We start from the raw sequence: 25331 nt of genomic DNA on the forward strand, positions 1-25331 counted from the left end.
GACTGGCTGTTTTTCTGAAGATGGCCACAACAGTTAGACATAAAATAATAAGTCATTGAAATGGCTAAGGCAATGAATAATTTTAAAAATAGGAAAATAATACTACCAACAGCATTATATTCACACTGTTTGGTTTTTTTCCCAACAAAGTTTTTAGATGGGATTAAAGTCTTTGAAACTGATGACAGATTTAGGATTTTATAAATTGGCCAATTTCTCTGAATAAGTTGAACTTTTGTAGCGGGGTGGAACTCTGAAGGTCCACGTTCATTTGTGTCATCAGTAGGTTCTTCTTTACTAACTGCCATCTAGCTGCATTCCGGGCCACTTTAGATAGTACCAGTGTGCTAGGGCTACTCACCTGATACATGGGCATACTAGGGTTACCAAGAAAACTCTAAAAACAACCTTGAGCTGCCAGCTCTGTACCTCAGAGAGGATCGAAACCTATCTGCAGCCCTGAAACAGCTAAACTTTGACATGGCTAATTGCCTGCTTCTGTTGCTCAAACCACATAAGGGTTCAATGAGTAATTGTTGGTGTTTTAGCAGTGGAAAAGAAATGTAAGACAGGAAAAGAGAAGCATGCAGTATTTATGTCACATGTGAAGTTGTTTTTTTTCCCCCTGATAGCGTCAATTCTACATAGCCAGATGGCAGATGTGTAATGTTAGCACAATGGCCAGTAGCTAAGATATTTTTGGAACTATTCCAAGTTTCGAACACTTTCCTGCATGTCTTGATTTTCATTAGGAAACCAGCTTCTGCAAACTGTGTACCTGTCAGGGTCTGTCCCTGTATCTATTTTCCTTCCTGGTGTGATGAATTGTCATTGCTCCCAAGTCTAACCCTCTCCTTGGGTTCTTGATGTCATCCCCTCACTTACTGGGGTTTCATTCCAGAATTGTCTCCTGCATCATCAGTTTTCCCCTTTCTACTGGATCATTCTAATTGGCATACAAAATTGCTATAATTTCTCACTTTTTAAAAAGAAAAAAAAAGTCACTGAAAAATCCTATCTCTGTTGCTCTGTCCAGCTACTCCTCCATTTTCCTGCTCTCCTTTATAAACACAACTATTTGAAAGAGTTGATTCTTCTCACTTGCTTCAATTCCTTGCTTCCCACTCCCTCTCAAGCATACAGTGTCACAGGAACTGCTTTTACCAAGGTCACCAAGGTCTCCAAGTTGTTGGACAAAGTCTTGTTAAAGCCTCTAGTAGCTTCTGACCTTATTTGAAAATCTGTCTCTTCCCTGTCAGTAGAATTTGGCATCTTGAAAATACCTTCTTCCCTTGGCTTTCAGGGCACCTCCTACTTTACCAGCCAAGTGTTCTCGGGATCCCTTGCTGGATGTTTCCCATAATTGAGATGTAATGTTGCCCCCAACCCCAGCTTCTGGCCAGGAGTGGCCAAGGGGAAAGGGTAGACTTGGAGAGGGTTGGTGATTCTGCATACATGTTATGTGGCAGGGAGAGGTATGTGACACTGGGGGCAGAGGGTTAGACAGGGTACCTGTCTTGAAGAACCTAATGTAAGAGGAATGTTCTCAGAAATATATGAGACAGAAGAGAGGGTAACAATTTTGTGTCTTAGAAAAGGTATTTTATAGATTGATGCTTTGTAATGAACTACATGGGATTATTGCAGATAGAGTAGCCAATTTATTTGAACCAAAAATTATGGTTGTTTGTAGTTTTATGTAGCTGATATTTATATAAATATTCTTAGAAATTAAGTAACCAGCCTGACTTAACGTATCAGAATAGATGCAGCTTAGAGTCTCTGTTCCTTTTTAGGAATCTCTGTACTTTTTCCAAAATTGTTTTTCTAGGAAGATTTTTTTAGGAGATGGGGACTATCACTCTTAGACCAGTATCAGAGTTAAGTACTTTATAGCCATGCTTTGTGTGTTCGCTAAAATTTTTTACGTATATCAGTATCTTCTGTTTATTAACTTTTAATAGTATTAACGTTTGTTGTCTTCACCAGACTTGGCACCAAACATCTTTATTATTTACAAAGTGTAAGAATGAATAAATGAATAAAGATACTACCTTCAAAGAGCAAAATATATAAGAGACAATACTAAAAATACTGAAGATAGTTTCAAAAGTTGAGTCTCGCTGGGTGTAGTGTCATTGCCTGTAATCCTAACAACTTGGGAGGCTGAGACAGGAGGATCATGAGTTCAAAGCCAACCTCAGCAAAAACTGAGGTGGTAAGCAATTCAATGAGACCCTGTTTCCATATAAAATACAAAAAAGGGCTGGAATGTGGCTCAGTACTACAAAACACAAACAAACTTGAGTTTCAAAGAAACTCAAGTTTCTTTGAATGGTGGCTTTAGTTTCAAAATCCACCTGATTTTCTTTGAATGGAACAGCACTCATTGTTTTTATATTTTTTCATAATGAAGGCAGAATATTATAAAGTTTTTGTTTCATAATCTTTATCTTGAGACTCTAACATTTTACCTGGGTTGTTATCTTATGTTAGTTTTAAAATCATTCTGTCCTTAGTCTTGGAGGAAATAGATAAATTGTGTTTTGTAGGTGGTTATGGAGTGACAGCTTTAAATATGAAGCGTGATCCTTTACATATTAAAAGGAAAGGAGATGAATTTCCTCTGACTCTGGGCCGGGATGTCTCTGGTGTAGTGATGGAGTGCGGGCTTGATGTGAAGTATTTCAAGCCTGGAGATGAGGTAAGTTAATCCTTTTCTTCCTTATTTTTTATTCCTTTTCTAAATGTGCATATTTTATTGTGCCTTTTTTAGAAGTATATTCTACACCATTGACTGGTTTTCGTCTCTTCAATAAATGTTCTGATCTTTGGCTGGAACCCTCATTTCTTTGGTTCTGTTGTTACATTTTTTTTTTTTTTCCAAATAATGAAAAAAATAGCTTGACTATACTTGAGTTTTGTAAATTTCGTGCTTAAGAATCATAAGACTTCCAGCGGCTTGGGAGGCTGAGGCAGGAGGATCGCAAGTTCAAAGCCAGCCTCAGTAAAAGCAAGGGGCTAAGCAACTCAGTGAGACCCTATCTCTAAATAAAATACAAAATAGGGCTGGGGATGTGACTCAGTGGTTGAGTGCCCCTGAGTTAAATCCTCGGTACCGCCCTCCCCACAAAAAAATCATAAGACTTGAAAACACATAGGATTGGGACTATTTTTTTTATAAAGTTTTTTCTTGAAAGAACCTCAAAATGACAATTACTACCTTCTGAATTCAGTGGTAAAATATCTGAAATTTGATGTGATCTGTCATCTGTCATGTTGAACATTTGTTCCCAGAGATTGTAGTGAGCTTGTAATACTAGCTAGTGATGTCCTGATTACTTTTCAAAAGGTAACTATTCCCTGTAAGATAGGAACAGGTAGGCCCAGGGTATAGAAGAGGAAATCACACTATTAAAAAAAGTTCCACACCTAGTAAGATTAGGGCCAGTGTTCAAATCCCAAAGATTGTGGACTCTCTAGAACTCTTAGTAACTGTCAGTCAACACTGCAGGATACACTGGCGCCTGCCCCCAGTGTGGATTGACTTAATTCAGAATCATACCAAGAGATTTATCACATGAAAATAAGTCCTTTGCTTGGAGCTATCTCAAAGGGCAGATATGTATCAGGGAATACCTTCATACAAAACTTTGATAAGAACTTATCCATGTCTCCAGTGAAGCTGTGTGTCTGTGTGTGTTTCAGGTCTGGGCCGCAGTTCCTCCTTGGAAACAAGGCACTTTCTCAGAATTTGTTGTGGTCAGTGGGAATGAGGTAACTCATCATCTCTGCTAAAGTGCCATTAGAAAGGTTAAACAAAGACTGACAAATATCTCTGCAATAATTGGTTGTTTTTCAGATTGGGTTCATGTTTTATGGGCAATTTTGAGAAAGTTAAAATAAACAATAGGAGTTTTTGAAAGATTGAAAAGTTCTTTGGTGTCATTTAATAACACTGCTTGCCAGAGCAGTTAGCTTTCCCTCATGGAACAGGGATTTGGAATGAGGTCTAGAACCCTGCTGTGCTTCTTTGTTCTTTGCAGTATAAATAGTTGAAACCAAATACACCCAGAGGGAATTTGGATTAATCATAAACAGAGGCATGGAAGTATCAAGCTGTTTTGAATATCTTTAAAAACAAGAGTCTAATCAAATATAATCAGAAGACCTGACAATTTGAATAGAGAGAAAGGGAGGAGTTAATGTTGAGGAAATTGGCTACAGAAGGCGGGTTAGAAGGGAAAAGGGGGTGTTTGAGATTGGGAAAAGCCTAGAAAGATTACTTTGCAGAAAATGGGAGTAAGAGAAGCAGTTGGTTAGAATATGTTTACAAGGGTTCAAGGTTTATTTGGGATTATATCTGGATATGATCGGGACTAATGAGATTATTGCTTGTGGTCTTTTTATGAACAGTGAAGTAGCTATATCTAATCATGTAGCCTAAACATTACTAAACTGCTTCTGTGAGGCAGCTAGACAGCCTTTGGGATAAGATGTTCAATAAATACTGAACCTAGAAGACTTTTCCATCTTTACCTTTGAAAATAGTTGAATTTCTATGAAGGTCAATGTGCTTTATTGTGTTCATAGGTATGCAAGTCTTTGCTTATTTTTGACTGTTGTCTTCAAATCTAGGTCTCTCACAAACCCAAATCACTCACTCATACTCAAGCTGCCTCTTTGCCATATGTGGCTCTCACAGCCTGGTCTGCCATAAACAAGGTTGGCGGTCTGAATCACAAGAATTGTACAGGAAAACGGTAAGTGTCTCAACAGTGGCATCTCAACTTCCCTTCTTTCCTGCTATTCTTTGTAGTAAACCTGTCAGAAGAATTATTTACATGACTGGAGTGATGCTAACATTTCAAATAATTTCCAAAGAATTCTGTTTTGGTTTTTTTAAACCTCATTTTGTTGATTCTCAGTTATAAAATTTCCATTCAATTGGGAATTTTTAATCTGACCTACACAAATGGGCTTTAGGAGTCTGAACCTTCTAAAATAATGCAGATTTTGTATGTGAACCTCTGGGATAGAGAGCCATAGCTTTTCAGATTCCTAAAAAGGTTAAGAATTACTCCATTGCTGAGAGTGGTGGCACATACTTGTAATCCCAGAAACTGAAGATAAGGATTGCAAGTTTGAGGCCAATCTCAGCAATCAAAATTAAAAATAAATGAATAATGAAAAGGAAGAGGGATGCAGTTCAGTGATACAGCCCCCATCCAAGGGAAAAAAAATCAAAAAAATGAAGAAAAAGAAAAGAATTACCTCATAATGTTTTTTGGAGAATGATGTCAAGATAGAGATTTTTTTTTCCTATGTTTACTAAGAGTTGCTCCAACATTTGCATATTTCTAATCTGATATCAAGGGACAAAATACTATTGGATATTCTTGAGTTCTCTTGGGCTCAAAGCTTGATGTCCCTCAGGTCAGTCCTGATGCCGCAGTGACTTGAATGTATGCCTGTTTAAGTTAGAAAGAATGCAGGGACAACTCAGTCTCAGAGTTGTCCCCATTGTTTGTGGTTTCACCTTCTGGAGTTTCACCTTCTGTGGGTAATCATGATCTGAAAGGGTGAGTACAGTATGGAGAGAAAGAGAAAGGAGAGACCACACATTCACATAACTTTTATTATCATGTATTATTTCTTCTTCTTATAAGTTATTGTAAATTTCTTATTGTACCCAACTTATAAACTAATTTTATCAAAGGCATGTATGTATGGGAAAAAACACAGTGAATGTAGGGTTCATTACTAGCTGTGATACTGGTCTTGGAGATCAGGCATGGGTCCTTATTCCCCAGGGTTGAAGATTAAACACCTGAGAATGCAGAGGCAAGCACAGGAAGCAACTTTTATTTAAGAAAGTGATACCAACAGACTTCTCCACAGAGAATGGGCCCCAAAGCTAGGTGTCTGTGGGAGGGGGTGGTCTTGTCTCTCTTATAGATCCCAGGACCTCCCTTTTAATCATGACCTGCTTTTTCTTCTCTGTATATATGCCTAAGGGCAGGAAGGAGAAGGAGCACAGGGGTTAATCATTAGCAACCCAGTGTGCCAGGGAGTGTAATCTGGGGAGTATAATCACAGGAGGGTAACTGTTAGCAATATTGTCTTTTCTTTGATAACCACCCCTCATCTTCTCCACTCAATCATTTATTACCTATACCGACTACCTGACCTTTACCCTGTCTCAGCTGCAGATTCAGGCATCCCCTGGGTTTTTATAATATACCTCCTATGGATAAGCAAAGGACTATTGCATCTGAGTACATATAGATTGAGTTCATATCAATTCCCAATTTATAGCTGTGTGACCTATTCAGTTGATTTTTTTTTTTTTAATGAGTTTTGTGTTGAAGATTAAGTGAAATCACGCACACAAAGCTGGTGGCACAGATAGTAAGAGGCATTTAGCAGGCCTGGCACAGTGGTGCACGCCTGTAATCTCAGGGACTCAGGAGGCTGAGGCAGGAGGATCACAAGTTCAAGGCCAGCCTCAGCAATTTATCAAGGCCCTAAGCAACCCAGTGAGACCCTGTCTCAGAATAAAAAGTGGGTGATGCTAGGGATGTGACTCTGTGATAAAGCACCCCTGAGTTCAATCCCCAATCCCCCCCCCCCCGTCCAAAAAAAAAAAAAAAAAAAGGAGAAAGAAGGCGGCACTTAATAAATGGTGGTTACTATTGTTAGCAAGGAGATTATAATGTTTTTGTATTTTAGAAAATTGCTATCATAGAGAAAAACCAATGTTTTTGTTTTTTGTGAGAAAAGGAGGTACTAAGAACCACTTAATGATTTTAAGAAAAGAAAGAGCTATAGGTCAAATTATAATAAATTAAAATAATGTTCTTTTTGTTACTAAGGCTTGTGCAAGATAAATGAAGTCTGTGTCATTCTATATTCCTATTGTTATGAAATATTGAACTTCACATTTAATGTGTTGATAGAGCATTGAATTCAAAGAAAGTTTAAGCTGTATTCCAAAACATTGTGAGGTTATTCATCTAATGACTGCTACCATTGATCTTAAAATTCAAGGCAAATACTTATTCTAAAGGTCAACCTTGTTTATTTTTTAAACTTTTGTGGCCTTTTTTTGAAGTTGCCATTTTGGTCAAACACTTTGTTTAAATTAAATTTGTTTTGTCAGAGAATTTTCTAATGGTCCTTCTTAATTAATAGTCCTGCAAAAATTTCATTCCAGAGTTTTAGACCTTTATTATTATTGCAGGCTCAACAACAACATTGATGTTTTTTTCTTTTGTCCCTCTACCTGCACATAAAAAAGTAGGTTTTCTATGCCTGCATGGTTGTATACATACTCTGTTAGAGAATGCTTATTCCTTTTGCAGGTTCAGGGCTGTCTGGGTATTTTAGTATACTGTAAAAAACGATTTGGAGACAAAGATCTAGCTGTTTTTCCTTGGATACATAGATGTGAACTCTTAATTTATTGCTAGCTTTGTGGGTAATTCTTTAGTACACTGTTATCGTCTGTTTAAACAGTAATAGTCTGAAACTCAGAAATTGGAGCCCTGCGTCCTACTCTTCATTCTGCCATTAGCTAACCAAATGACCACATGCTGTTTATGGTCTCTTTGCAGTTTCCTCTTAGTTACTGAGTGTAGGACACTGTAGCTTTGGGCAGTAGATAATTTTATCTTACTAGGCCATTTTATATATGTATTATATATATGTGTGTGTGTGTTTATTTATTTTATATTGTATTGGATCTGTTTATTGATTTAGTCACATGTTAGCCAAACTAGAGTGAAATCCATTGTAAAGCACCTCAGTAGTCCACACCATGAACTTCTGCATTCTCATCTGCATACTGACCTGTAGGATTCCTGTGTCATGAGCCATAGTCCTTTTAGACTGCTACAACAACACAAAAAGTAAAAACAAAAACCATAAACTAATGGTTTATAAATAACAGAAATTTATTTCTCACAGTTCTTGAGGCTGGAAAGTTTAAGGTCAAGATGCTGACAGATTCAGTCTGGTGAGGGCCAACTTTTTATTTCATCAAGAGTTTCTTGTCCTCACATCCTAGAAGGGGCCAGAATCTCTTTGGGGTCTCTTTTGTAAGGGCACTAACCCCATTCATGAGGGCTTTACTGTATGACATAATCGCCTCCTCCAAAGGTACACCCCCAATGACCTACTTCTTCTGTCACCACCTATGTGCCTGAAGTTCCACCCTTTTAATCCACATTAGTGCATAAATTCACTGATCAGATTATATCTCTCATAATCTAATCATTTCACCTCCAAAAATTTTTGCATTGTCTTACACATGAGCTTTTGGGGGCACCTCATATCTAAACTATTACAAGCTACATCCCCTCTCAAAATAGTTTCAATGAAGAATTTATTACCATCACTTGGGGATTAGGATTTCAATACCTGAATTTTGCAGGACAGAAACATTATAAATATTTAGACCATAGACTTGCACTTGGTGCTCTCAGAAATGTTAGTTAAATTGAAATTACTACCCATGGGTTATAATAATGGCCTCTCTCTCCAGTTGCTTATTTGTGAGACTCTCAAGCAATATGAGCACTTTAAAATGTGTAAAAATACATGTGTGTATGCGGGGGGTTACTAGGGATGGATCCTTAGACCTCTTATATGCTAGGCAAGTGCTCTATCACATAAGCTGTTTTAGCTAGCTTTTTTTTGTTGTTGTTGTATGGCAAAAAAGACTTGAGAAGAACAAAGTAGAGGAGGAAAAGTTTATTTTGGCTTATGGTTTCAGAGGTTCAGTCTATGGTCAGCCAATTCCATAGCTCTGTGCTGGTGAAGCAGACTGTCATGATGGAAGGGCATGGCAGAGAAAAGCAGCTCATGACATGACAGCCAGGAACCAGAGAGCTCTGTTCACCAAAGACAAAACGTAAACCCCAAAGGTACACCCCCAATGACCTATTTCTTCTGCCACACCCTATGTGCCTGCAGTTCCACCCTTTTAATCCACATCAATGCATAAATCCACTGATCAGGTTATATCTCTCATAATCTAATCATTTCACCTCTGAAAATTTTTGCATTGTCCTACACATGAGCTTTTGGGGGCACCTCATATCTAAACTTTTACAGGCTACATCCCCTCTCAAAATAGTTTTAATGAAGAATTTATATAATGGGATTTTATATTACCAAAAACTCAGAGGTTCTAATGTCCAAAGTGGATTTTTTTTCAATTTGATAATTCATTATGATTAATGGAGCACATTTTGGCTTCTCTAAGCAATAATATTCTTTTCTGTTAGCTGGTCAGTGTTTGTTATCAAGGACTAATAGTCTATTCTTTTTCTAACCACCTAATTAAGGGGGAAAGAAAGCAAAATTAATAGTAACAAAACCACCCATCAATACCTTAAAAGATTATATAGGATTTCTTTGTTACTAACAGCTTTTTTAAAAAATTAGGACAAAACTTTCTAAGGATTCAGTGGTGTTTGCCTTTTCCTTCATTGTTATTTAATTATATTTCTGCAACAACTGAGTGGCAGTAAATCAAGGGGATGATTCAGTCTTGGTATTGCATGCTATTATCAACTTTGGCCACACTTGGGTGTCACCAGAAATGTCAAGTGAAAGTATTCCTTTTCTGTCAGCCCATCTATAGTTTATTTATGATTTATTCATAGAAACACATATATAATTAGGGCTCTCAAGGTGAAGTAGGTGGTGTATCTCAGTGGTAAGAGCACTTGCCTAGCATATGCAAGGCTGGAGGGGGAAATTAATAGAAAAAGAAATGTAAAGTTGTTATACCTGATATTTTTTTGAATATGGTACAATCTGATGGTTTTGTTGTTGTTATTGTTGTTTTTTTTTGTTTTTTTAGTGGTAATGTCATGGGACTTGAATATTTCATGCTCTGCCTTCGAAAGTTGTACTTTTCATGCTCTGCCTAGGAAAGTTGTATACATTTAAAAATACAGTAAATTTAGGCACACTTTTCAGTTTCTTTCTTTTGTTCATTTTTTTTTTTTTTTTTTTAATACTGAGGTTTGAAACCAGGGGCACTTTACCACCGAGCTACATGAGCTACATTCCCAGCACTTTTTTATTTTTTACTTTGAGATTAGTTGCTCAACTGACCTTAAACTTGAAATCCTCCTGCCTCAACCTCCTGAATCAAGTTGCCAGAATTAAAGGTATAGGCTCTGTGCCCAGCTTCAATTTTTTTTTTTTTTTTTGAGATTAGACTCTACTATAGTGAAATTTTATCAGGTAAGTAAAAATTGGGTGTCTGATTAATTCTGTTTATACAGAATTAGATTGTACTCCACAGCAATAGCTTATATTGAAGTTAAAATGATTACCTGGTAATTCTAACAGCTTCCTTCTTTCAAATGCCTTTTCTTGCCCTTTTTTTCAACTTACCACCCATGTGTTTCTCCCCACTCTGCTCCTGCCTCCCCGGTGAGCTTTGTGTTTTTATCTGCACCTGACTGGGTTGTATTATGAGAAGAGCAAGGCTGGAGTATTGTGATCCTGAATTCTCCTCTGTTTTCCAGGGAGCCTTCTGAAGAAATAATAGGAACCTCACTCCTGGACTTTTACTTAAAAAAAAAAAAAAAAATAAGAGATTAGAAGCATTAACTCTTCAGCACCTTGTAATCTAGCTTTCAGCCTTGCCATGTAAGAGACAACAGTTCCCATGGGGTCATAGCAGACTAAGTGGCTAAACCCAGTGATGCTTAACCGTTTTTTATTTTAACTGATTACTCTGAAGTATCTGGCACTGTTGACCACTTCCTTAATACTCACTTTTTCTGTGGTTTTAGGGACACTAGACTCATTTAGTTTCTTTCTTGCCTTTTTGACCATTTCTTATTGTTTTTTAAAGGCATTCATTCTTCTAACCCATTAAATGTGTTTTCACAATGTTTTCGGACATTCTTCTGTGTTTCCCAGGGTTTATCTCATGTACTCCCAGCTTCTATTTAGAGTTCAGTAACTTGCAGATCTATTTATCTAACTAACCTGTCCACTGAGTTCTAGTTAGACATTCCATTTGAATGTCAAAATCAACTTGTAGAAAACAGAACTTAACCAAGTACCACCCTGACTCTTCCTTTATATTCCCTGTGTCATTTAAGTGTGATTTACCGTAAACCTGATATTATTTAAAGCAATCAAAACCTGATATTGTTCCTAAACACCACTCCTTCTTTTTCCTCTGCTCAACTCATTACTGTTCATGCCATGTAAAATTTAGGTTTGTTGTCAACTTTGGAACAATGACTTCCAGGTTTTTCTTTTATATGAACTATAAGATTTCAAGGCATTTCGAGTTTTCTTGTATAGCAAGTAAGCCAAAAAATACTACGGGATTTTACTTAAGAACACTTATTAATTAGTAATTAGTACATTGTTATGTTTTTCCTATGGTATTTTAGAGCTTTTTAAGTGTTCTAACTGGAAGTATGTTTTAAAGACTGGCTTCTGGTCTGTACATCTCAAACCTTGTTTAATTTAATCTTGTTTGTTCTTCACTACTCACATAATCCAGTGCTAAATGCAGTTATACTGGCCTTTTTTTTTATTGGTGCATTAAAGTTGTACATAATGGTGGGATTGGTTGTTATATATTTGGGCATGTATATAATATAACAAAATAATTTGACCAACTTGGTCTTATCTTATAAAATATCATGAGGCTTAAGTAAGTTGATTTCACAAGAACTAGGAAATACTCTTAGATGGCATTTTAAAACCAGTGCTGCTAGCAATAATTTAACTCTGTGCAAAGAATGACTGTGAACCTTATCAGTGTTTCTCTCTAAGTACAAAACAAATATACAATAGTCCCTCTTTATCCATCAGGGGATACATTGCAGGATGCCCTGTGGATGCCTGGAATCACAGACAGTTTTGAACCCTATATATACTGTGTCTTTTCCCATACATTTATACCTATGATAAAGTTTAATTTATAAAATAGGCACAGTTCAAGATCAACAGCAATACTAATAATAGAATAACTATAAAATATACTTCAAAAAGAGTTACTTAAAACAAATGAATTATTTACTTGTGTACTTTTGTATTTAATATTTCTTGGCCACAGTTAACTATGGGTGACTGAAAATGCATGGATAGGAAAGTTAGCTTCCCCTTAATCAAACCTAGTATCACCTTACAAGAGGGCAAGTATGTATAGTGTATGAGTGGAAAGAGAGCCATATTAACTGATTGTGATGGATATATCTTTTTTTTTTTTTTTTTGCAAAGTTTACAAAAGAATATGTCCATGAAACTACATTGCTAGGGTTCCTCCCAGGACCATGTGTAAGAAAAGGGCCTGAAGCTGTAGCTTCATTGGATCCATGGTCAGTCCTTTGATCAGACTACTTCTCTTTCTGCCCTATTAGGTCTGCCCTACTATCACTCATCAAAAGAATTTCTTCCCTCTAGCTATTTCTGTGTAATATTGAAGAAACTACTGATTTGGAATAGGTCCTGCTGCCTCTTCCTTTTGGGAAGATAAATTTCAGTACCTTGAAATTCTGAATAGATCTGAAATAATAGAACTGTTCTTATCCCGAGTTTGACATTCTTGGCCCATTATGGGTTAGCTAAACCTTTAGAACCAACTACCCTGGGCACCTTGCCAAATGTATAAATAACTTTGTTTTCATGGGAAATGTGTTAAAATTCCAAACATCCTATTCACAAATGAACTCTCCTGTAAATTGGGGAAATGTCAATATGAATCACAGAGGCTTAGAAGAAGAGGTCATACAAATCCAGGCTGTATTGGACACATTCGGTTGATTTTGTTTTATACTTCTATTACTGTACTTATTGAAATTATGCTAAGATACTTTCACTCATCTCTTCCCCCAGACTTAAAAGCTGAGAAATGAGATGTACTTTCAGCATCATTCTTATTTCTTAAAGACCATTTGTTTCTACTAATGGAAGATTTAGCTGTATTTAAATCATCTTTGTTTCTAAACCATTAGGACAAAACAGATGGCAATCTAATCTTTGCGATTGTCTTTTTTTTTTCCCTCTATAAATATGTGGTCTAGGAAGAATCATGAAGATCATATGGTTCTGTTAGAAAGACAGAAAAAATGAACTATAAGCTTAAATTGGCTGAAAGCACCAATTGTTTTTCATTGACTCTCAGAGTATACCTCTGTGGGCATCATGTCAGAGGTGAGGAATCCAAGGCCTAGGGGTTCCATTAGTGAGAGAGCTGAGACTAGAGCCTGAATCTCCAGAGAGCCAGCCCTGGCATTCAAGGATTTCTGGAGCCAAGCCAGAATGTGGAAATTTGAAAGGTGATTCCCTCCTGGTTCTTCTACTATTTTGTGATGTCATATTTTTTTTGTTTGTTTGTAAGGCAGTTGATAACCTGCCTCAGAAGATTATAATACTAAAAACTGTGATTTTAAAGGACTTAGGCTCCAAATGCTAAATAAAAAGTGTCTGAGTCATAAAAAAGAAGCCAACATTGCTTTAGTATCTAAATGTTTGTTTAGGGAGAATTCAAAGATTAAATAGAAGTGTCAGAATAAAATGAAATTTAGGGTTTAAGAACGCATAGCAGTATAATAATGATACACATTTTTCCCATTTTTTCTAGACTAGTCACTATGGCAGTCTCCACTAACTTCAAAGGAAGCTTTCTGTGTGGACTAGGTAATAAAAGAGGCATGTGATTAAACATCATGACAGTTTTGAATTAGAGTGCTTTTTGCAAGTATAGTATTTCCTAGGTACTTTTAAAATATAAATCAACAAACAATACAGCACATTTTTACTCACTGTTACAAGTAGGCTTCTACTTCAGTGACATTACAGTATATAGTGTGACCATTACGCAAGCTAGGTAAAAGATGTCCCCATCTCCCCATCATCTCCCAGCAAGAGCTCCTTTTTAAATTTTTTTTATTCTAATTTGTTATACATGATGGCAGAATGCATTACAATTCATAATACACATATAGAGTACAATTTTTCATATCTCTGGTTTATACAAAGTATATTCACACCATTCATGTCTTCATAGATGTACTTTGAATAATGATGTCCATCTCATTCCACCTTCATTTTCATTTTCCATCAATAGCTCTTAAGTGAAAGGCCATTGTGAGATGAGCTCTGAAAGTGCTTTGAAGAGTCCTTAGCCACAGGACTTCAAACCTTAGATGACCAGTTTATTGCTGACTTAAAAAATTTATTTTGCCCTCTGTTCTTTTGGGAACTTACTTTGTTCAAAAAAACTATGAGCCCTGGTTGACCCTGCCTAAAACCGGATTTGCAGGACCAGAGAATGAAGCTTCCCCAGGGCTTCTTTATTAGAAAACAAAACTTCCTTGGGCCTGTCCCTTGCCTCTTCTGCACTTTGGGGGTGCCATCAGGTGGCAATATCAGGAACTGAAGCTGCTACTGCAGAACCACTCCCTCTTCTGCCAAGCCCTGCTGAGAAACATTTTGCTTTTTTATATCAGGAAATGAAGCTGCTTTGAATTAAAAGTTACTGGGGAAGTAACTGAACTGACAATAATGAAGCCAGAGATGTGTCCAGCAGTTAAGTCCTTAAATAGCCATTAAATTTGGTATCCTTTAATTCTAGCCTTCTCTGAGAGAGAACTAGAAATTAATTTCATGCTTTTCTTTACTAGAAGAAACTATAATGCAGACTTTCAAGTAGCCAGGTGACCCCTCATTAAAATGGTAAAATTTCATTCTTGCCGTGATTGTAGGAGACAGTGCTGACTGGATGCTTTTTAAAATCTAGAAACACCTGCTGAGGCATGTGCTAGAGTAGAGCCAGCGTGAGGCATCATAGAAGGTCTCTGTCCTTGAGTGCCTGCAGAAGAGCTTGGGAAGCAGAATGTTTGTGTGAGGTAACTGTATGGCAAATGCGAGGATTTGGTGTAGATATCAGATTGTGGATTCTATTAGAGGTATTGCAGAGGAAAACTGGCACGTGGGCCTTTAAGGGAAAAGACATCTTAGCAAGTAGTGAAGGCATTTTGGAACCTGGAGGAATGTGTCAATGTGCATAGGGCTTGGGGTAAAGAGTGAGGGGACCAGGGTTGTAGTGAAAGGAAAAGCAGAGATTTGAGATAGTTTGATTGTGAAGAACTTGGAAGAGTTTGACTAGCTATGTAGCAATAAGAATGAGTAAAATTGAGGACTTGTTGGGTGAATGAATTTTTGTTGCATCTCTGAGGCAGTTTTATTGCATTTTCCCTCATGTAGGAAGTACTAAAGCGATAAAATGTGTGAATTGTAGGGTCTTAGAAGAGTGAATTTTCAGTGTCTTCTATAATTCATAATTGATAATTCTGTGAAATTGGAAGTAACTCTTCTAAAAGGAACATAATTTGCAAGGAGACTTCTTTTAATTGCATTTAATGCTATTAATTTCAAAGGAAATAGCTAGCTTAGAAATTTTAATAGTAACTTTTAAGATATAAAGGGTAATACTCATCTTTCTATGATTGGGTAAGAAAGAAAAAAATGAAATGAAGCTACAGTTGAGATTGTAGACAGCATGCATATTCCAAGATTAATGTACTTGCTACAGATAGGTGGCAAAATTCTTTGTACTTTGTAATAGCCTAAGACAAAAGGGAACTACAACTAACAGTTGTACAATTTATAGTGACAGATAAATAGTACAGATATTTCCATCAGTCTTCAGAAAAATACTTTTCTGTGGGTACTCAGAATTCTCATGAAAAATTTTCTCAACAGTATTACCTTAGCTAATATAGTGTCAAATACCATGCAATCAATTTTATAATGTACCTCAGCCTCCATTGGTAGCATATCACCAAAGTATAGTTCAGTAAATACTATTTTCTGGGCATCTGAAGCCTTACAGTTCAAGGGCAATTCTGTGAAACTGTAGCTTAATTCAAGAGTAAAATAGAAGCATATGTAAAGCAGTGATTTTTAACCATTGATTCTTTTATAGATCACAAACTTCTTTGAGAAATAGAGATAGGTGTAGATCCCCCTCCTTGCCAATACATCTGTGCACCAAGTTTTCAGTGTTATTTTAGGAGATTCGCAGTTTTAAAGGGATCAGTATCTCACCCTTTTCCTATATCCCCCCACTCCATTTATAAACTTGAGTAAGCATCCCTGGTCTCAGGAGGCAGGGAGGCTACAGCTATAGTGAGTAGACATGGTAAAAGCCTGGAGCACAGGATGATTGTACTGATAGGACATGTTCATCTGCTTTAACAGGACGAATGAGATTATTTTTGTTTATGACAGTTCATGAGCTTGGCAGGACATGTCTGAACACAAGATGTTTATTCCACTTTGGCAAGAATGTGGTTAGGAATGTGATTTTTTTTTTTTTTTTAAGAAAGCAGCTAAGTATAAACACTAAAAAGTGCCCAAATCTCCCTCTTGTAGAGGAAACTATAGTGATTTGGGCCAAGAAAAATTGTAAGGCAATGGTAACTTACTTTTCTCTTAACCTAAAAAAATTATTAATATTTTTGATATTTGGAATTCTTGATAAAAAGTTCATAAACTCTTTTGATCATATACAGCTTCTGGTTAATAAAAAATAAAAATCCTTTTGTAATCTTGGGAAGGTAACTAACTTTATTTGCCCTGAGGATTGTCATTGAGCCAATTACATTTTGAAAATATTGATTTATCCAGTTATATCTATTAAAGATTCTCAATTGTGGCTTCTTTTTTGCTTTACAGTGTTTTAATCTTGGGAGCTTCAGGTGGAGTTGGTACTTTTGCAATCCAGGTAAAACAATTTTTAAATATTGTGAATAGGAAAATTTTGTTTATGTGAATTTATAAATTTATAAATTCACATTAAAAAATTACTTTCCCCTTAAAAGGCAAGAAAAAGGTAAGTTTGGTAAATATACTGTAATTTCACTTGCTTTTCTAAGAGGAAAATGTTCTAATATGGTAGAAAGTGTTAACTTGTCCACAGATTTAAACTGAGTGAATGGGTGGTTATCTCATAGAATAAATAAAGAATTTTTATCAAGGAAGACCATGCAATTTAGTAGGAAATAGCCAATGCCCAAAACCAAGGCTGATTTCCAGTCAAATTTCTGCAGGCTTTTTTGTAGAAATTTGCAATTTAGTAGGAAATAGCCAATGCCCCAAACCAAGGCTGATTTCCAGTGAAATTTCTGCAGGCTTTTTTGTAGAAATTGATGAGCTAATTCTAAAAATAGAAACACGTAGTCAAAATGCTGTTAAGATGTCAACACTCTCTCTAAGTGATCCACTTATTCAGTGCAATACCAATCAAAATACCATCTGTTTTTCTTGCATAAATGGACAACCCTATTCTCAAATGCATATGGAATTGTAAGGGACCTGAAATGCCAAACAATACTGGAAAAGAACAAAGAATGCTCATACTTCCCAACTTCAAACTTACTACATAGCCACAGTAATCAAAACATGTAGTACTAGCATAAGAAGAGACAAACAGGTCAATGAAATAGAATCAAGAATCCAAAAACGAACCTATACATTTTAGACAATTTTTTTGGGGGGGGTACTGGTACTGGGATTGAATCCAGGGAACTCTACCACTGAGCTATATCCCTAGCCTTTTATATTTTTTCTTTGAGACAAGGTCTTGTTAATTAGCCAGGTCTGCCTTGAATTTGTGATCCCCCTGCCTCAGCCTCCTAAGTCATTGGGATTGCAAGCCTGCACTATCTCACCCAACTTGATTTTTGACAAGGTTGAAGATCTTGTCAAAGGTAAAAATAGTCTTTTCATAAATACTGCTGGGACAAATAGCTATCCACCTACCCTACCATATGTCATCTGTACAAAAATTAAAAAGTAGATAAAAGACCTAAATAAAAGAGCTAATTCCACAAAACTCTTGAAAGAAAACAGTAGTAAATACCCAGCTCCTTAGATTTGGCAAAAGATTCTTAGATATGACACTGAAAGCACAGACAATAGAAGGAAAAAATGGGCAAATTGAACTTAATTAAATTAAAACTATGGTACATCAAAGGGCACTAAGCAAGGGAAAAAGCAGTCCACAGAATTGTAGAAAATATTTGCAAATCATTGATCTGGTAAAGGTTTACTATCTAGACTATATTTTAAAACTTTAAAACTCAATAAAAAGAATACAAACAACCCAATTTAAAATATAGAAAAAAATTTGAAATTTTTGAAAGAATATATATAAATGGTCTATAAGCCCATGGAAAGATGCTCAATATCATTAGTCATGAGGGAAATATAGAGTAAAACCATTCTAGTACTAGAATAGTTGTAATTAAAACAAAAACAAAATAATAAATATTGGCAAGGATATAGAGAAATTTGACCCTGTATTCATCAGCTTTCTGTTAGTTAACATATATCCGAGACAATAAAGTTTCACAGAAAAAGTTTATTTTGGCTCGAGTTTTAGAGGTTTTATTCCTAATTGACTTGCCCTGTTGCTTTTGATCCTGTGGTGAAGCAGCACATCATGGTGGCAGCATGTAGTAAAACTTTTCCTCAAGGCTAAGACATGAAAAAGGAAGAAAGGAAGAGGAAGGGACCTGGGTCTCATGATCCCCTTCAAAACCACACCCCCAGTGACTTGAAACCATCCATGGGGCTCCAGCTCTTAGAGTTTTCACCAGCTCCCAATAGCATGAATCTGGGAACTAAGCCTTTAACACAGGATCATTTAGGGGACATTCAAGATAAAAAATACAGTCAAGTGTAGTGGTACATGCCTATAATCCCAGCCATTCAGGAGGCTGAAGCAGGAGGATCACTTGAGCCTAGGAATTTGAGGCCATCTTGGGCAACATGGTGAGATCCCATTTCAAAAAACAAACAAAAAATGTTAAACATAGAATTAATGTGTGATCCTTTCACTTCATTCACAGGTATATACCTGAGAGAAATGAAACATACTTTCAAGCAAAAACTTATATACTAATGTTCATAGCATTATTCATAATAGTGAAACAATGGAAATGGCTCTAAAGCTCTAATGTCTATCTACTGATTAGTAAATAAACAAAATGTGGCATATACATATAATGTATTGTTCAGCCACAAAAAAGAATGAAATTCTGATGTGTAATACCAACCTGAATGAACCTTCAAAACATTATGCTAAGAATCCCAATAAAAGGGCACATATTATGTGATATCATTTATATCATATTTCTAGAATAGGCAAATCCATAGAGATGGAAAGCAGATGAGTTATCTGGAGGAGGTGGGGAGATTGGGAATTACTGCTTAATAGGCATGAGGTTTATTTTGGGGGTGATAAAAATATTCTGGAATTAGTGGTGATGATTGTATAGCATCATGAATGTACTAGAAGCCACTGGTTTGAATACTTTGAAATGGTGACTATGATATATAAGCTTTACCTCAAAAAACAAGACAAAACAAAACAGTGCCCCAAGCCTCCAAGAATAGGTTGGGGCTGAGTGGCTGTTGCTGTTGAGGTCAGATGTCCAACTGGCTTCCTTGTATGGGAGGGAGCTTGATAAAGCCTCCCTTGGAAGGGGGAAAGGGTCTTTTTCCAACATGAGACTTAGTGAGCACCCTAGGAGGCTCTGCTGCATCCCTTTCAGGGAGGGATGCTTTCTGTGTACTCCTGAGCACCCTGATAGTGTTGTTACTTCTTAGGGAGTGAGGGTGTTTTTATTGGGAGGCTCAGGAGTATGCTAGTTTTCTAGTTCTCAGTCTTAAACGATGTTTGCTTTGCAGTAATTTGTTAAGCTGTACATTTTTATTCTATACATGTTTCCATGTATTTCAAAACAAAAATATTTAATAAAATGAAAAATAATGAGTAATAGAAGCCAGGTGCAGTGGCACATGCCTATAATCCCAGCAACTGGGGAGGCTAAGGCAGGAGCTTTGCAAGTTCAAAGCCAATCTCAGCAACTTGGCAAGACCCTAAGCAATTTAGCAGGTCCCTGTGTCAAAAACTTAAAATTGTTTTTAAAAAGGGCTGGGCTCAGTGGTTAAGTGTCCCTGGGTTTAATCCCTGGTGCCAAAAAGAAAGAACGAACAATAGAAAATATCACGGTTAACTCACATACAAGATTATTATGGGGAAAATGAGAAAAAAGGATAGAATAACATATCTGCAAACAATGAAAGCACATCAAAAACATGCTCCCAACACAGTTCAAAATGTAACTTACTACTTCAAAACAAGTTAAAGACATTAAGAATGTGATACAAACATGAAAACAGTAAATCAGAATTGGAAAAATTCATAATGAAACTATAAAGAATTCAGTGACAGGCACAATGCATAATATTCACGTATAGATAAATAGAATGTAGAAAATGAATTACAAAAGAAAAAGCAGATTTAAGAAGAAAGTATCAAATATTGAAGACAGGCAAACAAGATTGATACATGGAAAAGCAAAGTAAGGGAATAAAACAGCCCCTAAAACCTATAATTAGAGAAGCTCCTAAAATTAAGTGATTGGAAACTATGTATTACATAGCCTCATCACTGCTCTAAGAATATGTACCACAATGAGTATTACTGGTGAAAGTTACAAGTAAACTTACTGGCCTTTAAGAAGAAAAAAAGAAAATTATCCTTTAGACATCTGGAAAACAGAGCACATGAGTTATTAAAGAAATAAAATTAGACAATCATCAGACTGTTTTTTTTCCCTTTTCCTTTTCTTTTTTTCTTGCTGTTCTGAGGGTCTAACCCAGTGCCTCTCATATGAGAGGCAAGTGCTGTACCACCGAGTTATATCCCCAGACCCTATCACCAGACTTTTTTTTTTAATTTAAATATTTTTTATTTTATTATTTTACTCAAATGGAGCACAGCGTTTTATTTCTCTGGTTGAACATGATGTAGAGTCACACCCTTTGTGCATTCATAGGGGCAATAATGTCCATATCATTCTACCATCTCCCCCCCCTACACTCCTCCTCACACCCCTCTTCCCTCCCCTCTACTCAATCCAAAGTTCCTCCCTTCTTTCTTTGCCTCCTTCCATTATGGGTCATATCCACTTATCAGAGAAGACATTTGGCCTTTGGTTTGGGGGGATTGGCTTACTTTGCATAGCATGATATTCTCTAATTCCATCCATTTACCTATAAAGGCCATAATTGCATTCTTTTTTAAGGCTAGTAGTATTCCATTGTGTATATATACTACAGTTTCTTTATTCATCTATTGAAGGGCATATAGGCTGTTTCTACAGTTTAGCTATTGTATTACCAGACTTTTTGATAGTAATACTTTAAATGTTTTTTTTTTTTTTTTTTTAAATGAAGTAACATATGTAAGATACTCCAAGAAGAGCAGAACAAGCATTTTGTACACAACAATACTGGCCTTCAGGGTAAAAAGGACACATTCAACATGCATCAACTTGGAAAATACTGTTCTTCTGATCCCTTTCTGAGGAACATGCTAGAGAATGAGCTTCTGATAGCAAATGATGAGAGAAACACTTTAAGGACTAGTGGCAAATGTTAAATGTAGAGTCATCTGTGAAACAAAACTAAATGGGGGCTTGGAAGGTCAGAGTATGGTGTGTGTTACAACTGTGTGCTTTGAAAAGCAAATATAGTGCAACTATTTTTTTTAAAGGAGAAAATAAGAAGAACATGTTAAAATTAATAGTACTATTATTCAGTACTGTTATTTGTGTAATATACAATTGAAAAAAATAGATATTTAGGGTATATTTTAATATTTTTTAAATTTAATTCTCTCTCATCCCCTATGTCTTTGAGAAGCAGAATTCTCAAAGGAGGTATAAAAGAAAGGAGATACAAATGTAACAGAAAAGAGGTTAAATAAAAGCTTTGTAGTCTCAAATTTGAATTATAAGTTTTAATATGAATCCAGGAGGTAGTTTATGTGCATTTGTATGTAAAGCCATCTCTTGAAATATCATTTCTCATTAAAGGAATTGGGCTTCTTGGAGAAATGGCAGAGTTCAGATCTAGGGCACAAATGTACAAGAATAAACCCAGAATATATTAAATAGCAAGGAAACTATCAAAGACTAGTCTGATCACCTCAGATGAATGAGCCAACTTGAAGAAATCCCCAAAGATGTGACAATTTGAGGTTTAAATAATAATAATAATAATAATTAAATTCATGAGATTATGATAATATTTCTTTTAAATGGTCACATTTAGAAGATGATAAAGAAGCAATTTATTATAAACAGAAAAATAAGGGGAAATAATTAAGCATTTGTTCTGCCTCTTCTATATGAACTATACAGTTGAGTAAACCCAGTAGCATATGAGGGGAGGTGTTTCTCTGTGAAATATTCCAACTACTAAGTGAAAAGAAAAGAATTTGAACCACACTGTTTTGCAGTCACTAATAAACAGATGTAGATATTGAGCATTGATAACTGCTGAGATTATAAAAAGAGTAACAACCAGACATGATGTGCCTTGTGTAGTTTTGCCAGACACTTTCTATGGTTTGAAACTGAATCTGATCCAGTCTCCAGATCCATCTGCCAAGTAGCAAAAAATACAGAAGACAGAGCAACATGCAGAACTGCCCTCTGAGCATACAGTCAGAAATTCCAGTGGCAAACTGTGCAAGTCAAATGGCCTGGATTTTTCTATAGATAAAATGTAAGAAATCAAAGGGATAGAAGATAAGCCTGTAATTTAAGAGAGATTTAAAAGGCATCACATTTTAAAAATGTACAAGACTAAATTATAGCAACTAGGAAATGCATATTTGGTTGCGAAAACTTTTTTTAAATGCAAGGAGTGATTACTGTTAAAATCAAGGTTATAACTTTTGAGAGAGGCAGATGAGGTAGTGGTTTATATTGGGAAAGGTCACTTTAAAAGAACTTCTAGAATGCTTGCTAGTTTTCCAGTTTCTTTTCTTTTCTCTTTTCCTCTCTCCCTTACCTCTGCTCCTCCCTACCTCCCTCCTTCTCACCTTCTCCCCCACCCTCCTTCCTCCCCTTTTTTTGTATTTAATAGGCATTTTTTGTATTTAACAAATGTTTAGTCAGTACTTTTGGGTGCCCTGACCTTTGGGGGCCCTGGAGTGGAGATTCACAGTTAACAAAACACAATTCTCTTAAATTCTAGTGACCCTTAGCAATTTGTCTGAAGGAAACTCAGGAAATTGATACTCAGGACAAAGTTGAGAAAACAGCTGATCTGTTATGATCTGCAACTATCAGCACACAAATTTCTTGGTGAACTTCAAGTAACCATTCTCAAATTAAAAACATAATTATATGATACTATAGAAAATAATTAGAGAAGTTTTAGAGTAGGATGCTTTCTGGATACTTAATCCTGAATAACATTAGAATTTAACTTTCTTTTTTATTAAAATCTAGTTATTCCTTATTTTAAAAATTAAGTCATCTGCATTTTTAAAGCCTGGACACATTTATTTAAGTCTTCCTATCCAGAGGAGATCCCTGATCTGTGTTTTAAATATAAAATAGCCATGTTTTCTTTCCCCTTAACAGTACCTTTTCAGATATTGCCAAGCATCTGATAGCTGATTATTTTGATACACTGATTTAAGACTGCATTCATACTTTTTGGAAATGCAAATGAAGAGGTGCTGTACATTATTTGTAATGTTTTGAATAACCAATAAAAAAATAAAATTTAAAAAAAAAATTTTCTGAACACATTTAAAGTAGTCATTTTCTGAGGACATGCAATTTTTCATTTCAGCCGTTTAACTTTATTATTGAAAATGCAAATTTTTAGGCTCTCATCTCTCTTTCCTGATCTTGGTGAGACACTGAGCTCTTCTCCAGGTGGATGGGTAAAACTTTATGCCATCAAGGTGACTAGCTGTTTTGTTTAAATGAGATCTCTTTCTTGGGATTTTTCTTGGTAAACAAAAGTTAAATCATTTTCACTAATATCTGATGGATGACTTCCTATAGTTCTTGAAGTTCTTAAAGTTCCCTAGAGATCAGTGTGATATATGTACACATGGTACCAACTTTTTTTTTTTTTTTTTTTTAATGCAGTCCATTTTTCCACTCCCTTTGGCAGGTAATGAAAGCGTGGAATGCTCATGTGACAGCAGTTTGCTCTCAAGATGCCAGTGAACTTGTGAGGAAGCTTGGGGCAGATGATGTAATTGATTACAAATCTGGAAGCGTGGAAGAACAGTTGAAATCCTTAAAACTGTATGTATTACAGCAATGTTCCTATTGGGAAGGTGGGCATAAGGCCCGTTGATAATACGGGTCTCAGGTTGTTTGATGGCCTCACAGTTCAGCCACGCGACCAGCACGCTAGCTTCATAATAGAGGTTCTAAACATAGAAATTAACTAGTGAGTTCAAATTAAAGAGACATGACTCTCAATTTACCTTTTATGCCCAGCTCAGAGACGACTCCTCCCAGCTCCTGCCTCTAGCCACCTGATGCGGTAGCGAGGTTTACACAAGAGGCCAGCAAGAGAGAGAAAACACGCCAGGGAGTGAGCTTTTATTGGAGAACAAAAAATTCAGAGGAAAATTCCATCCAATGAAGGTCGAGGGGGGCAGCATTCCAAGGTCAGGGTCAGTGATTGGTCCTCAGGTCAGCGGTCAGGCACACCCCCACACGGATAAGCCCTCGCACCTGGGAAGGATGGGGAAGGCTCTGACACAGTGTGTCTAAGCACCTCACACCCAGCCAAGGAGGTAACTCAAATCACATGTGAGAACGGCTTCCCCCACACAATCATATTGGAATCTTCGAGAAGAATCTGAAAACATTCCACATCATTAGACGTCATTTAGATGGGTTCCATTCCAGAGGTTAATACAGCACAGTGACATGATGTGATGTGTACTGAGGAAGTTATTTTGCTTACATACCCTTTTGCTAATTTTCAAGTTAATGTACTTTTATTGCTGGTTTACAAGAGGACTGAAGGCAAAATTGGAAGTGTGTTCCCTTCTCTGGCATCTGTTGCTGCAGGAAGAATATAAAGTAGTACTCAAAAACACATGCTTAGCACTACATACACTTTAAGCATTCAATAAAGTTGTGAGAGCAGTAGTGGTAATGGAGCACTCAATGTGTCTGAATGCCAGGTTTGGTCTAGCCTGAGGGACCAAACAGGGCAGGTTCAGGACACTATTGCTCCGACTATAGCTCCAGTTTATTAATCTGATCCTCATTAGCCCAGGCAAAGCTGAAGCTGATAGTGCAACTAGGAGTATTTGGAAAGCTAATATGAGAATTTTACTGCTGCTATTTCAAAGGCATCTCCTTTTTAAAAACTAGTTTCCAGAAGCCAATTACTCTTGTACACATTGAATAGAAGTATATTTTCATAGATTAAAA

The 25331-nt window shown here is 36.4% G+C and overlaps 1 protein-coding gene across 2 annotated transcripts in view; it reads left to right on the forward strand.

Annotated features, from left to right (window-relative positions):
- Nucleotides 1–25331, forward strand: part of Rtn4ip1 (reticulon 4 interacting protein 1) — a 44893-nt gene that overhangs the window by 3664 nt on the left and 15898 nt on the right. For both annotated transcript variants that reach the window (XM_076858380.2, XM_076858381.2), the window contains exons 2-6: nucleotides 2553–2704; nucleotides 3709–3777; nucleotides 4639–4763; nucleotides 16729–16777; nucleotides 24046–24182. In XM_076858380.2, the coding sequence (XP_076714495.1) occupies nucleotides 2553–2704; nucleotides 3709–3777; nucleotides 4639–4763; nucleotides 16729–16777; nucleotides 24046–24182 (532 nt within the window). The remainder of the gene's footprint in view (nucleotides 1–2552; nucleotides 2705–3708; nucleotides 3778–4638; nucleotides 4764–16728; nucleotides 16778–24045; nucleotides 24183–25331) is intronic.

The sequence above is a fragment of the Callospermophilus lateralis genome, chromosome 6 (assembly GCF_048772815.1).
Source record: "Callospermophilus lateralis isolate mCalLat2 chromosome 6, mCalLat2.hap1, whole genome shotgun sequence".
NCBI classification, from domain to species: Eukaryota; Metazoa; Chordata; class Mammalia; order Rodentia; family Sciuridae; genus Callospermophilus; species Callospermophilus lateralis.